A 13652-nucleotide genomic window follows, 5' to 3' on the forward strand; every position below is an offset into this window, starting at 1 on the left:
GGGTTCACAGCCTGCATTTAGTTAAAAGGGGTGGGGGGCGGGAATACCACCATGATCATTTTGTAAAACTTACTATGACTTTAAGGAATATGTTCATTGTTCACACTAATCTGACTTGCAGTCAGATAGAGCAGATCTACACTCCTATTTTAGGATTCCTCATAAATTATGGGTTCAGTATTAAATGCGTCATCGGGAGGCTGATCTGGGCTCCTGCCGGCACGTCACAGCACATACACACATAACCTATATTAGCAACTTTCTTGTGGGTGTCCAGCCAAAGCTGTGAGCCAGTAAGCAAGCGTAGGCAAGTCTCTATTTTTTTTTGTCCAAAACTAATTCAGCTAAGGGGTTTTCTGAGTGTTCTGACACAACTCTGTGATTTCCTGTTCCCACCTTAGCTTCAGGCAGGGGAGTCATTTAGCTCAGTATGTTCTTTATGGGGGTCATTTACCAGTTAAATGGAACCAAACCTTCCAAATCTAATTAATATCAAGTTTAATATTGTATTAAACATGATTTTAAAATGATTTGTTTTATTTTATCCGTAGAAGCTATTAGGGAGTATAGAACTCATCCCAGTGCTATTTTTTGCTGTCTTTAAAATACTGCTTTGAAACTCCCTGCAGTGAGTTCATCTGGCTCCATTCTGTCATCTCTGCCTGGCCGTCCAAGCAAAGACCGGTACTCTTGGGAGTGGCCTAATTTAAACTTCTCCACTGTTTATAGATATAAGCTGATTGTATAGCAAGTTTGGGCTCTGTTTATTTAGGCTTGGCCCCGTGTGCAAATGGTAATTGGTGTGAGTAAGAGGGACTTATTGGACCAGTGTTGACATCCTGGAGACCATTAGGGAGACCACAGACCAGACCGGCCTAGTATCAGAGAGATGAGCTCATCTTTTCCATGCCCTGTTCTGAGGCTGGAGGGGAGGAATGGGTTTTCAGACGGGGCTTATAACAGGGGGGTTGACTCTGGATGGGGTTTGGGGTCGAGAATAGTCCAAGCTGACAGTGTTTGTTCTGAAACTAGTGCTACAGGGCAGGGAGGCAGTGCGAAATGTAGTCATACTATAATTTCAGGTCTCCGCAAGTTGGTTTTCATTTTGTACTGAACTGACCCCTTTTTAACTGCGTTTGGTGGCTGCTATGAAGTCATACGGAACACCAACCGTGTCACCTTAACTAACTTCTGACTGATTGACTGAGAGATCAGTGTTATAAAGTTCCTTTCAAGCTAACTCTTGCAATAAAAGCTTTAAGTTATGAATCCAAATGACACCCCTAGCTGGAGACTAAACAAGCCAAATTCGCTTATGAATTTGATCTGCTCATCAGCCTCCTCAGCATCATTAAGTAATTAGGAAGTGGGTGCTAATTACACAGAAAACCTTACCTCTTGTAGTGTGTGTGTGTGTGTGTGTGCTTCTGTGAGTGCCTGACCTCCTGGGCAGGGCAGCTTGCAGGGTAATGACAGAGAACAGTATGTCTGTCTGGCAGCACTAACAGACAGAGAGCATCATGAGTGGCTGGATGGCACGTAGGCACTCAACATGGCGCCCTGCCATCACCACGCCTTATCACCATGCATGCCTTCCCCTACCGCTGACTGGAGAGCGGGTTGTTTTGGTCTGACTGCACTCACTGCTGCCTAATCGGCGGGTGGGTGTTTGTCTGTGTACATTTAATGACTGCTGCCTAATCATCGTCCCTCATCAGGGCACTTTGGGGGTGGGGAGAGACGAGCAGGGTGGAGGTTTGCAGGGTTGTTGCTTCAGCAACGTGCAGGAAATGGCTTAAGGTCTTGGGACGTGAGACGTGACAGTTGTAACATGAGCCCAGGGAAGTCCCTGAACAGAGATGACGTTATCTGAGAGACATTTTATTTGTAAATCACCTGCTCTGTGTTGACATACGTCAAGCTTGGGAACAGGTACCCTCATAGGTAAGTTGTGACCTGTCACATGAGAGGGTAGGCAAAGCTCACAATGGACAAAATGCAAAGAAATATGATTTAAAAAAAAAGTGTATGAATGAATACAGCTGGTCAGCTTTGAGTGAGCCTGATGATTTGATGGTAGGAGAAAAGTTGCTCTTTTCTCTTCCTGTTGCCTTTCTTCACGTCACTGCACGGTCATGTGCCACCGGGCTTTCCCTGCTCCTCTGTGCCCTGCTCGTGTAGCACTGAATTAGTGTCATCACCTGCTCACCCCAGTAAGCGTGGCCAAGATAGAACCTCAGTGAACAGATTTCTTTTTTTTTATTTTATTAAGAATTTCAGTGCTTTTTAAAAAAAAAAAATAAATAAAGGTGACTCAATTCTTCCTGCCTCATGGCACTCTATGTAGTATCTCTATTCCTTTTGTTTAACTTGTCCTGAGATGATGACCCTCTTAAGAATAAAATAATAACTGCTGTCTACAGTAGTCTTTAAATGTTTTGAATGATCGATTAGTCTTCAAACTGTCTATAAATACACGGCCAACTTGATGTGTATAGATTGCTAGTTTTGCCCGACATGTACCATGATGTGAAAATCCAACTCTTTTTTTCTGAGAAAGGAAATGTTTGGTATATTTTTTTATATAAAAAATTAACTAACTAGTACCCCACCTCTCGCCCAATGCCAGCTGGGATTGCCGCCCCCGCGACCCTGATAAGGATAAGCGGCTACAGAAAATGGATGAATGGAAGTAATTATCTACTATTTTGTATTTGTCTAATTGGTTAATGAACAAAATGGTGCAGCACTAGCTGTTGCTGGTGAGAGCATAGAAGAAAGAGCATCATTTCTGCAAGATTGCTATTTTGGTTTTATGGGGGAAATTGAAGATGGAACTAGAACACATTTGATAAATGATCAGCAATTCAGGGACCTGAAGTGGCATCACCATACCTCATCCTCCACTCCCAGCGGTTCTTGGTCTTGCTAGATGATAACGGCAGTTTGCTGCTAAATGCAGCTTTCCCTTTTAACAGTATTCATACTGTATCAGAGTGATGACCCATTTGAATTCATCTTGTTTTTGTGTTTTTTTTTATGCTGTTGGTGAAATCAGTTTTGGGACCTGCAAACAGATGCCGTCACTGAAAATAGCCACATTAGGGCAACACTGCACCCTACAGGCGAAAGGCATGAGCAAAGGCGTAAAGTAGGTCAGAGGGAGGGAGGTATCGAGTGGATGGATGTGGATGGTGGGTAAATACAGACAGATGCAAGTTAGAGGGTGGATAGAGGAAACAAAAAAGGTAGATGGAGTGGGGATAGAGAGAGTTTTCTTTTGCATCTGCTTCTTTTAAAATAAACAGACTGACTTCGCACGTGTTTCTGCCATCTGGGAGGTATGACGTGCCAGAAATAAGAGCATTCTATTTTTGAGTAGTAAATTGTGTTTGTCTAAATGCCAGAGAGACTTCTCTGCTCTCTAGAGAGACTGTTTCTCTGATAGGGGCCGGAGAACATGTAGCATAGTGCATGAATGTGACAATTAAGTGAAATGTCATAGGTGTCACTTCAAGTATCAAGGTTAGATCTTAATGCTAAATTATTATGGCGCACCTGTACCACCAGAGACTGTCAAAGCTATCACTGAGATTAGTTTTGCAGGGAATCGATCTGAATGTTGATTATGCAGATCTGTCTGGATTGTGGGAAGTCAGTGAAAACAAGATTCCAGGTCAAAACCATTTCTTTGTTAAAATAAATGTGCGTGTGTGTCCGTGTGATACTAATGATGATGCTTTTTGTTAGCTGCATGTTTTACTGTCCTTGTATTGTTAGTTACAAAGAAAATTGTAGCTGCTGTAGAAATGGATCAGACATGGAGGGGTTGGAGAGGTACAGCATTATAAGGCAGGAGAATGTGCACTGGGTTAAAGTGAACAGCAGATGGCGCCAAGAGCATTTTAGGACTTTTATTTGCCACCTTTTATAATACAATAATGTATATTATGACATTTCATCAGTAATCTGTGAAATCAGCCAAGACTCTTTTTTTAAAGACTTTAAAGTCCCATAAAATCAGTAATATGCATATACAGTGTATCCTTGCCCATCAAGATCCATCATTTAGAGATATGAGAAAAGTTTGGAAATACCATACCAAGTTTGGTAGAGCTGCAAAGTAACGACATTTAAAATCCATAATCAACAGTCTCAGGTCTATATCTTCTGTCAGTGCTGCAGAATTTTACATAAATGGGGAAAACCATCTTAATGATTGTGTGTGTGTCTGCCTGTGCTGCAGTAAAGGACATGTTGACCTTCACTGCCCGACTTGTCTGGACTCATAGCCTACTGTGCCACATTACTATTCTCCACAGGTTGTGTTCCCACGTAGTTGCGTGCATGCCTCCCCCGGTACACTTGACAGTTGTGAAATTATGCGCCAGTATCTGCATCGGCGTATGTCGCACGTCCTCAGCTTGGCAGTCCTCGGTTACGCCTCATTCTCGTCTCTTCTCTTTTTCCAGCGAAAAATCTTGGTCATCTGATCGTCCTCTCCCTTCTCACCCCCTCTGTCTGGCTGGGGTGAGAAGCTGGGGGTCCACAGAGAGAGAGGCGTAAATGGCTGAGGAGCTGTGTACCGGCTGGTTTCGCATCGTTGCAGGTACAGTAGGTAAAACACCTTTCTTGACCTTACAGTACAGCGCCTCGTCAGCAGTGAGAATGGTCACAGACTCTGTTTATGTTCTCAGTGGGTTTACTCTGTTATCTGATGACTGGTGAAATGAGTGGTGTGTGTCTGTTGTGAGTGTATGGACTTTTATTGAAGTAGTGTGTTTGCTTGTTGCTGTGTGTCTTTTTTTGTTGACCTTACTTATATGTTGTTGTCATAACACTTGGATATGGGTGTTTGTGTGTAGACTGTGTGTGTAAATGTGTAAATTTGCATCAGGAAACACTTATTTAGAGAGAAAAAGAGAGAAAGGTCTACTGAAGTTGTAAGGGAGGAAGCACTAGATATTCCCACCACACTCAAACATGCTCCATACATTTCTCTAAAGCTGCACGCTCTATCCGCCATTTCTCAATCTCCTGACTGTCCATGCACTGTTTTTTTACTTTCTTTCATTTTACTCTAGAGTTTAGACAGACATGTCTGCACTTGAGGTTGCAAGTTAAATCCACTGTTTTTTAAGTTTATGCTTCTGAGTTCTGGGTTAAAAGTAAGTTTCACATAACACGTACATCACAAGTGTGAAGTGGAGTACTAAACCGGTTTGCCAGTTTCAGATTTTATTGGACTGACTGCCTGATTGACTGCTGATAATTATCAGTTTGTGGGTATGCAAGTGCTGTCAAGTCATTTGAACAACCAACCGAACCCGAAGCCTCTGGTATTAGATACAGTGTGAAATGTCACAGGCAGTGTCAGTGGAAGATTTGAAAAATAAATATTAAATAATAAATATTATTTAGAAGGATAAAGAAGGATACCAAATTATTATGCACATGCCTGTCTTTGAACAATGTCTCTACTTCTTGTCTTTTACTGTTTCTTATACGTACTTTAAAAAAATGTCAAATGTGAAAACAGCCTAAACCAGATGAAAAAGCAGAAAATGTGGAAATATAGCAACAGTGTATAATAAACTGAATGACAATATTTCATTATAAATGTTAACATAACGTAACGTAAAAGCAAAGGCAGACTTTTAGAGTATGAGAGAATTTTATAAAAGAATGCAGAATTAATTTGTTTCTGACTTTCGGTGGTTATTTTGTCTGTATATGCAAATCTTATTTAAAGCCTTTTAATTCAAGAAATGTTCACTGAACCATGTTAAACACAGTTTAAACTTGATTGCTTTTTTCTTCATTATGTAATACATATAATGTCCAGTTATCTACAGTAGAGTGGTAAAGATTGTGTATTTATCTCTATAGTAAATGACATGGTAAAGTGTGTGTCTTTATTCAGGCTGCTCCTCTCCTTAAGTTCCAAAACAGAGCTTATAGGGCATTAGGCTTTATTTAGCAAATCCCCCTCCCTTCCTCCTCCCTTATTCTACATTCCTCTACCAGCTAACATGGCACCATTTGTCCGCTGCATAAACACTACATATGTCTTGTTTGTACAAGTAAAGATTTGCAAAGTGCAAACTGTATATTGATGATATTACAATATACTGAGCAGATATTCAGTGTATTTATCGCGTTAGCAGTGAGGCCTCGACACCAGCACAAATATCTGTCATGACTCTCAGTGAGCACTAGATGGCAGTGCAGGAGAAGATGCTGGTCAGTGAACAGCCAAGAGAGTCAGCAGGAGTGAGACACGAGGTGTAGCCTAATGTGAAAGAGAATGTGAGAAGGAAAGAAAATGTGATGCAAAGAGAGCAGAAATGATGAGGTAGATATGAAGACAAAAGAAGGGGAGGCAGCAGAAAAAATCAAAAAGGGGAGAGTGCAGTGAAGTCACTACAGCTTTGGAGTAATGGGGGAGGGAGTTAAAGCTGGGGGCAGGGTGGGAGATTGGGGACCCTCTTTTTGGGAGCATCTGCTGGATGTTAGGACACAAGAGCTTGGCAAGGAAAGACAGAGGGAGGAGGCAAGTGACAGAGTGAGCCACATAGAGGCAGCTTGACAAAAATAATGGGGTGAGAAATCAGTAAATGAAAAGGGAAGAAGTGATAAATGAGAGAGAAACGGATTTGGGTGGAGAGAGTCACCATCACATGGACTTAAGCATGACTTGGGAGGATTCACTGGGCATGAAGAGGCGCACGGCTGGCCCTTGTTAAAGCATGACTGAAGGCAGAGAAATAAATGGAGGAAATTACTTATTTGTCCCTCTGGAGGAAATGAGTTGCCACAGACTATAGGATTTTCCATAAACAGACAGTATACATATATAAATGTTAACAAAATCATAAACACCCATGCACCACATGCACTAGATAATGCTATTTATTTAAAGGTATGTAAGGTCAGGGCTAGAGAGCAGTGCCACCTATTCGTAGATTTATGACTGCACAGCTTGATACCAACTGAATACTGGGCTTCCATAGGAATCTGCACATAACTGTCTGATCAGTCACAGCTGTAAATCCTGACTTTGATTTTCTAACGATGCACCCGCAGTGTCCCAAATTCTTGTTTTTGGTAAAGTACCACTTCACTCCTTCATTTGTTGTTGTTGTTTTGTAGGTTTGCCTAATTGTCAGTCTCCTCTGCTCTTTGGTCAACCACATAAATATTCACCCCCCTCTCTTTCTTTCTCTTTCTCTCCACCCGCTCATAGATAATTAATCAGCAAACAAGCACAATCGCACACCCCTCTCCGGGGGCTGCTCTGTCATCGGCCCTTCCTGCTCGTTGGCTGCAGCTGTAGCCTGCGTTGCCGTAACGTCACACACTGATCGATCCTCGTGCCGGTGCAGTGGGAAAGCACAGGGACAGAAAAAGACAGTGGAGTGAAACAGACTGGCAGGGGAGAGAGGGGGAGGTGGGAGGGAACAGGGAGAGGAGGGAGGGAGAGGGAGAGAGAGAGAGAGCGAGGGCAAAGTGAAACCACACCTTATTCCAAGGGAGGCGGGACACAGGCAGGGACACACAAGCAGCCACTACAGGAATAGTCACTGTGCAAGAGGGTGCAGGGCAAATACTTTGTGCAGTGGTGTGTTGTAATAGAGTCTACGTATGTGTGTGTCCTCAACATGGGTTGTCACTTGGAACACACCTGCGCGTTATTCTCTTGGCGAGCAAATAATTAATGTCATTCACCTCTGAGCAGGCTCGGCACACTGCACTGCCTTAAGGTAGGGTGTAGGGGAGGGGTGTGTGTGTGTGTATTTAGCATATTTGTATATCTGTATTTACTCTGTACATATCTGGTGGCTTGTTGTGTGCTTCTATTTTGGATGTGTAAACATGCCTGTGTATTTAGTGTATACGCACAATGACTTGTTAAGCAAGAGAGGGTTGGTAACGTAGCGTCCTCTTGGGCCATGGTGTCAGGAGATTCAAGCTGTGAAGCCATGTGACTCCACAAAGAGCTGCCAGGATTGGCTGAGGCCATCTCTGACCTCAGTAAACTGCCTCCGCCCCTCCTCAGCACTCCCACCCTCCACCCCCCTGCCAAACACACATACACACACACACACACACATAATCCTCCCTCCCTCTCAGTCTCTCCGCCTGCCTGCCTCTCTCTACCCTGCCTCGTTTATTTATTTTTTTCCTCCAGTTAGCTTTTCTCCCCACCTCTCAGCATCCTAGGTTGAATGTGTAGTTAAGAGCCGCAGTAGCAGCAGCAGCAGCAGCAGCAGCATCCTCCATGGCTTAAGCCTCAGCTCTCGGCAGCTCGCCCGGCCAGGCCCCCACCCCTCCTCTCTCCTCCCTCTGTCTCTCTCTCTCTGTCTCTCTCCCTCTCTTTCTATCTCTCTCTGCATCTCTCTCTCTTTCCTGGGCTAGTTGACAGGCGACGTCTGGGGGTGTTGGAGGCTCACCGTTAGCCAGGGCGTTAGCCACATGCACACGGCTGCTCTGCTGCCCATCAATTCTACTGTATCTCTGTGGTAACCGGGGGCTTCTTCTCTTCACCCCCTCCCCACACCTCCTGCTTTCATTTCAGGCTCCTTGGAGATAGAGGAATGCAAATCTGCAACCATGATGGAAGGTAAGATGATGTTTTTTATGAATTTTATGCTGTCTCGTTTTCTGTTGTAATTGAGGGTAATCCCCCTTTATGTCCTTGTCCTACAGCACTGGCAAACGTGTGTGTTTTGGAGGTTCAGATGTCATAAGTTGCCCTGCTATTTTGAGTGCATACATTCCAGTGACTTGCATGTTATTCTTAGGAAAAGGACACAGCCACTGAATGTCTACCACAGAGGCACAATGGCGAGGCTAATTGAACCGTGTGTACCTTTGTGAATGTGTGTGTGTGTGTGTGTGCATATGTCTGAGTGCCCCCCCCCCTTCTGCAGCCCCCCTTTTCCCGCTTCCCATCGTAAAGGATTATTTGGATTTATTGTGCTGTAGGGCTTATGTGCCCAGCTGGCTCACTTGTATAAATTCTCTTTGTATGGTTTCCTCTGAAACACATGCGTGCACACGCGTGCATACACACTCACAGTACCGTATGACTCTGCCGTGTATCTGCTCACACTACATTGCCATTTTACCCAGCACCCGCATGTGGATTGCATGTCTGTAGAGGGTGGGTGCATGCGTACATTTGTACCCACCCATGGATGGACTGATCCATCTCTGTTGGCCTGAGCATAGTGAGGAAAAAGAGAATTGATGACTGTTTTAGTTTCATGTCCCTTTAATTGATGACATCATCAGGGGGAAGGCCAGTGATAGAGGGATGAATCCCTACAGCTCTGCAGCTGGCACACGAAACCCTCCCTTTATTTATCCATCTGTTTCATGTGTTATCTCTTATTTCTTCTCTTTCATGTTGTTCAGACATGCTGTATTATAATCTACTGGCAATTTGTTTGACCAGAACAACCTATGTTGACTTTGACTGAATTAACCTTGAATTATGTAAGATGTCATAGTCTATGATTCATAACAAAGATTTTGAGGCAGTGAATACGGGGAAATAAGATTCACATTCAGCTGAAAAATGTGTAGGTCACTCTTGCTTGCCTTAACCCTCTGCAGTTACTCGAATGTTAATAACAATGTTGTCATTCAGACCAGTTTAGGTTCAGTTTGAATGATGATATTGTTGCTCAGTCATGTGTTGTTGGCTCTCAGTGATCTCAGGGTAGCCAGGCCATTTTAAAATTAGTGGATTTGAAGAGTTGGCAGGAACCTTTGTATTGATTCTGGAGTGACAGCTCTCAGGTAATGTGTAGTTTCATGCAGTTGGACTTTACAGCAACAATTCCCTGTCTTATGTCATTTATTTGTCGTTTATTTCACCGCGTTCTGTTCTTGATTTGAATGCCAAGCCTACTGTCTTGAAGCATGGTGCATGTTTTTTACGTAAAAAACTATTACAGACTAATTCAGTCATTCAGTCTTTCTGGTACGGTGATAAAAAATGTGGTTTTCTGATAGGCGAAGAAGATAAACACTAACGTCAAACCTTAAATGGATCACTACCACATGCTAGGAAGTTCTTACCTGATATAATACAATGACAACAGCTTTAAAAGCTTCAGTATAATCATGCGATGAATTGAAATCTGACCAATCGGTAGTGAAGATCCGTTAAACTTCAAAACTTTCTGAAAATTTGAATTGAGTGACATTTTATTCCGTTGAAGTGGCTTCTTCTGAATGCTTGATAACAGTGTATTAAACTGACAGACTACTGTATCACGCAAAAGGCAACAAACAGCCTGACAGCAGGTTGTTATTATAACAGTCATGATAGCATCACTTTTGTTATGTACACGTCATTCTACAAACAACAAACTGCTCAGTAAGATATACTTTAGATGATGACCACCCTTTCTGCCCTTCAGAGCTGTGTTTGGAGAAAACAGCCACCTTATGCACAATGATGTCTAATAAGCTCATGCTTATTGTGTAGCTTCAGATGCAGATCATTACAAATATTGGCACTCTCAATGTGATACAAATAAATAACACAATAGCCAATAGTTAATGATCAACCCAGAGGGATTGTGTGTTTTACCTTTGGTATTTGGTTTATGATACAGTATGTGCCCTTAAAGAGAAGTAAAGTTTAGCTCCTGCACAGTAAAATAGGATAGTGGTGTGGCCTAAAAACCTTAGCTTTTTAGATGAGTTATCTGGGTGTTAGTAGGTAATTTAGGTAGGTAATCTGTTTCCTTTTTCTCTTACAGGGCGGACATCACACAACACAAGTGTATAATGTGTTTAATCATGATACAAAATCAGCAAAGCAGAGTAGCACAAAAGGATTCTACAACTTTCCTTTAATCTGCCTCTCCTCCTCCCCTGCAAGCGTGCTATCCTGTCAACGGCTGCATTTGTCACGAGCCAAGTTGTTAGGTAACAGTTATGAAGAAAAGGCCGTCTGCAAATCGCTTCCCTTCCATTAGCATGGCTAGCGCGGGCTTAGCATGGACAGTGTGAGAGCAGGATTACAGTCAGGTGTTAAAATTGGATGCTAATCCTTGTTAGCTGTGCTTTTTAAAGCACCATGCAAGAGCCAGCATGGTTGTCCCTGTCTAACGCAGGTTAGAAGACATGGGGTGATGAGTTCATTGGAGTTCAAAGGGAGAAAGGCAGGCATAAAAAAAAGTTTGTGCCATTGTTAGTGATGACAGCCGCCTTCCCTCGCGACACAATATGGCAGATAAAAACAGGTTGTGCTAAAAGTAGATGTTTGTCAACTGTGACCTTTAAATGTTGATCACAATAAGACAGTTTCCCCCCAGTAAAGCCACAAATCAAACATGCTCATTTTTCTGTGCTGTTTTTTTTTTTCGTTCTTTAAAAGCCCCTCTCCCCCCATAATTTAAATCTTATAGTCTTATAGATCATTTGCAATTTCCTTGGTTTACTGCATGTAGGATTACTGCATCTGCGGTTGTGGTGCACAGCGTGTGTGGATCATTGCTAAGCAGATGTCATTTTAAGTAACAAATCTTCTGTATGCTGTCCTGTATTCATGAGAGCGCACACCGGCGGTAGCTTTACTCGAAGTAATCATACTGGTGCGGCGTGGGATTCCTGATCCCTTTGGACTTTGAGGGTAGGAGCTATGAGAAGGAGACATCATCAAAACAGAAGTGTAGTTTATGATTCAGTTAAAAATGTATAATAACAGTGAATCAGTTTCCATTATCTTGAAAACCAGTGGGTTTATTACCAGACAATCTGTTGTGTATATTCTGATAAATCCTAATGCGCTAAGTAACCCTCTGACGTTTCCTCGAGTACTACTAAAACAAAAACTTCCCTTTCAAGAAACAGTGCACAAAATATCTTACTATAATCATTCTGGTAGATTATGATCAAATTTGCTGACCATGTTTATGCTCCCAATGGGGAAAACCATTTTTAATTTTAATGAACCCAACCCATGGCATTTCCTGAAGCACTGCCATTAGGAGAAAGTTAACATCATAGTCCCAGGACAGCACTGATGAGGCTCTACGAATAGCAAAATAACTATGTTGTTAGTATCTCTTCAGTACGTTGTTAGAATGTTGTTGAATCCATCTAACAATTTTGTGGGCTGTAATGAACACTCCCGTGGCCACTAGCATGGCTTCAGACTTGTATTCTTGTTAATCCTGGTAGGAATCAGACTGTCAGAGGGAGGCCCTGTACTTAGAGCTTGCTGGGATGAAACTTGGATAAATCCTTGACTGGAATGCTACAGAGTAGAGGGCAGAGAGGACATTAGGCCATATGGCAGTGTCCACTTCATTCCTTTAATGGTCTATTATCTCACTTTATATGAAGTAATAACTTAGTAATTCTTTGCTTTTGTGAATTGGTGGATTATAGTTATATCAGTGTAATTGTTTTGGTTTTGGTATGATACAATTAAAGCCTCTAGTCTGACTCACATGTAGTAGGCTGTGAATATAAGCCTGCCATTTGCCAAATATTTGAGTTGGAATTTGTTTCCCTGCCCGCTATCTTGTGTGCTAACATTTTCAAAGAAGAAAAATGGTTTCAGCCAGACCTTTCTCCAGCGCTTTGCCAAATGAACTTCGGAGATAGGTAGTGCTATGCAAGATTAATCTGGTTCAGCTCATAGCACATAAGCATCCATAGTCCACTGACTCAGCTTGTCAAAAGCAACTCAGCTTTAAAAGATCATTTCTTCCAATTGAGTTGTAATGAAAGCAACATGATATTGTGCTGAGATCCCTGTGGAATCACCAGTCTGTTGTTTACGGGTCTGATGCCAGCGCTTGGACTACAGGTTAACAATAATCCATCATATCATCAGGTTAGTCATAACAGGTTTACATTTCTATTAATGAATATCGTAAGAACTTTCAAAACAGTCACTTAAACTATGTCAGGGAAATGTTTTATCTGCCACACAAACTCACTCAAACAACACTGATAACATTTGCTTGTTACATCTGTTATAATGGCATTATCTGTTTGCAGAGGTAATGTTTTGTTTAGTCATATCGTACTATAATTCCAAACATGCAGCTGTTCTATCAAAGCAGACACAAACGCAGTGATATGGTATATAAAATTATCACTTTGACAAGCCTTGGAGAAGGATCTGTGACGTCAAATAGCATGTCAGCGATTACATTTACAATCACATCCAAGAGGCTGTACCACTCACTCTCTGGTCTCTGCTGCCATATGGTTCCCCCAGTAACGACCGTGAGGCTGACTCATGTCTGTTTTGGTAATGAGCTGGCCAGAGGCTCCTAAGTGCATACACTCATTGATTTCTGAATAAAAAGCTATTTGACGCATTGATGTGGGCGCCAAATCATAAAGGATGGCGCACCAGGTCTTGGTGAAATGGAGTGTCATCTTGAAGCAAGGATTGCTCTCCGTTGCAGACCCAAATGAGTAATTTAGTGTCTTGCCAATGGCCCAAACGCATAACTCATGTGGGCTGATGTATCGGAAACAGCCCTCAGCGGCCCAGCAAAAATTGTATGATGGTATGAAACAGAGCAGCATATCGTCTGAGAATGCAGAATTGCGCGTCCCTGCCGTCGTTCACGCTTTGTGCCACTTATTCTCCATACTGAGTCATAGTT

The 13652-nt window shown here is 42.5% G+C and overlaps 1 protein-coding gene across 12 annotated transcripts in view; it reads left to right on the forward strand.

The window, feature by feature from the left end:
• sgip1a (SH3GL interacting endocytic adaptor 1a) overlaps positions 1-13652 on the forward strand; it is a 79048-nt gene that overhangs the window by 5827 nt on the left and 59569 nt on the right. For 8 of the 12 annotated variants that reach the window (XM_019270017.2, XM_019270018.2, XM_027290013.1 and 5 more), the window contains exons 3-4: positions 4473-4618; positions 8579-8623. In XM_019270017.2, coding sequence (XP_019125562.2) covers positions 4567-4618; positions 8579-8623 — 97 coding nt within the window. In that variant the 5' untranslated portion in view covers positions 4473-4566. Of the gene's footprint in view, positions 1-4472; positions 4619-7563; positions 7764-8578; positions 8624-13652 lie in introns of those variants that run through there. The other 4 variants (XM_027290008.1, XM_019270026.2, XM_027290011.1 and 1 more) reach the window with 4 other exon arrangements.

Source organism: Larimichthys crocea, chromosome XVII (assembly GCF_000972845.2).
Source record: "Larimichthys crocea isolate SSNF chromosome XVII, L_crocea_2.0, whole genome shotgun sequence".
Classification (NCBI taxonomy): domain Eukaryota; kingdom Metazoa; phylum Chordata; class Actinopteri; family Sciaenidae; genus Larimichthys; species Larimichthys crocea.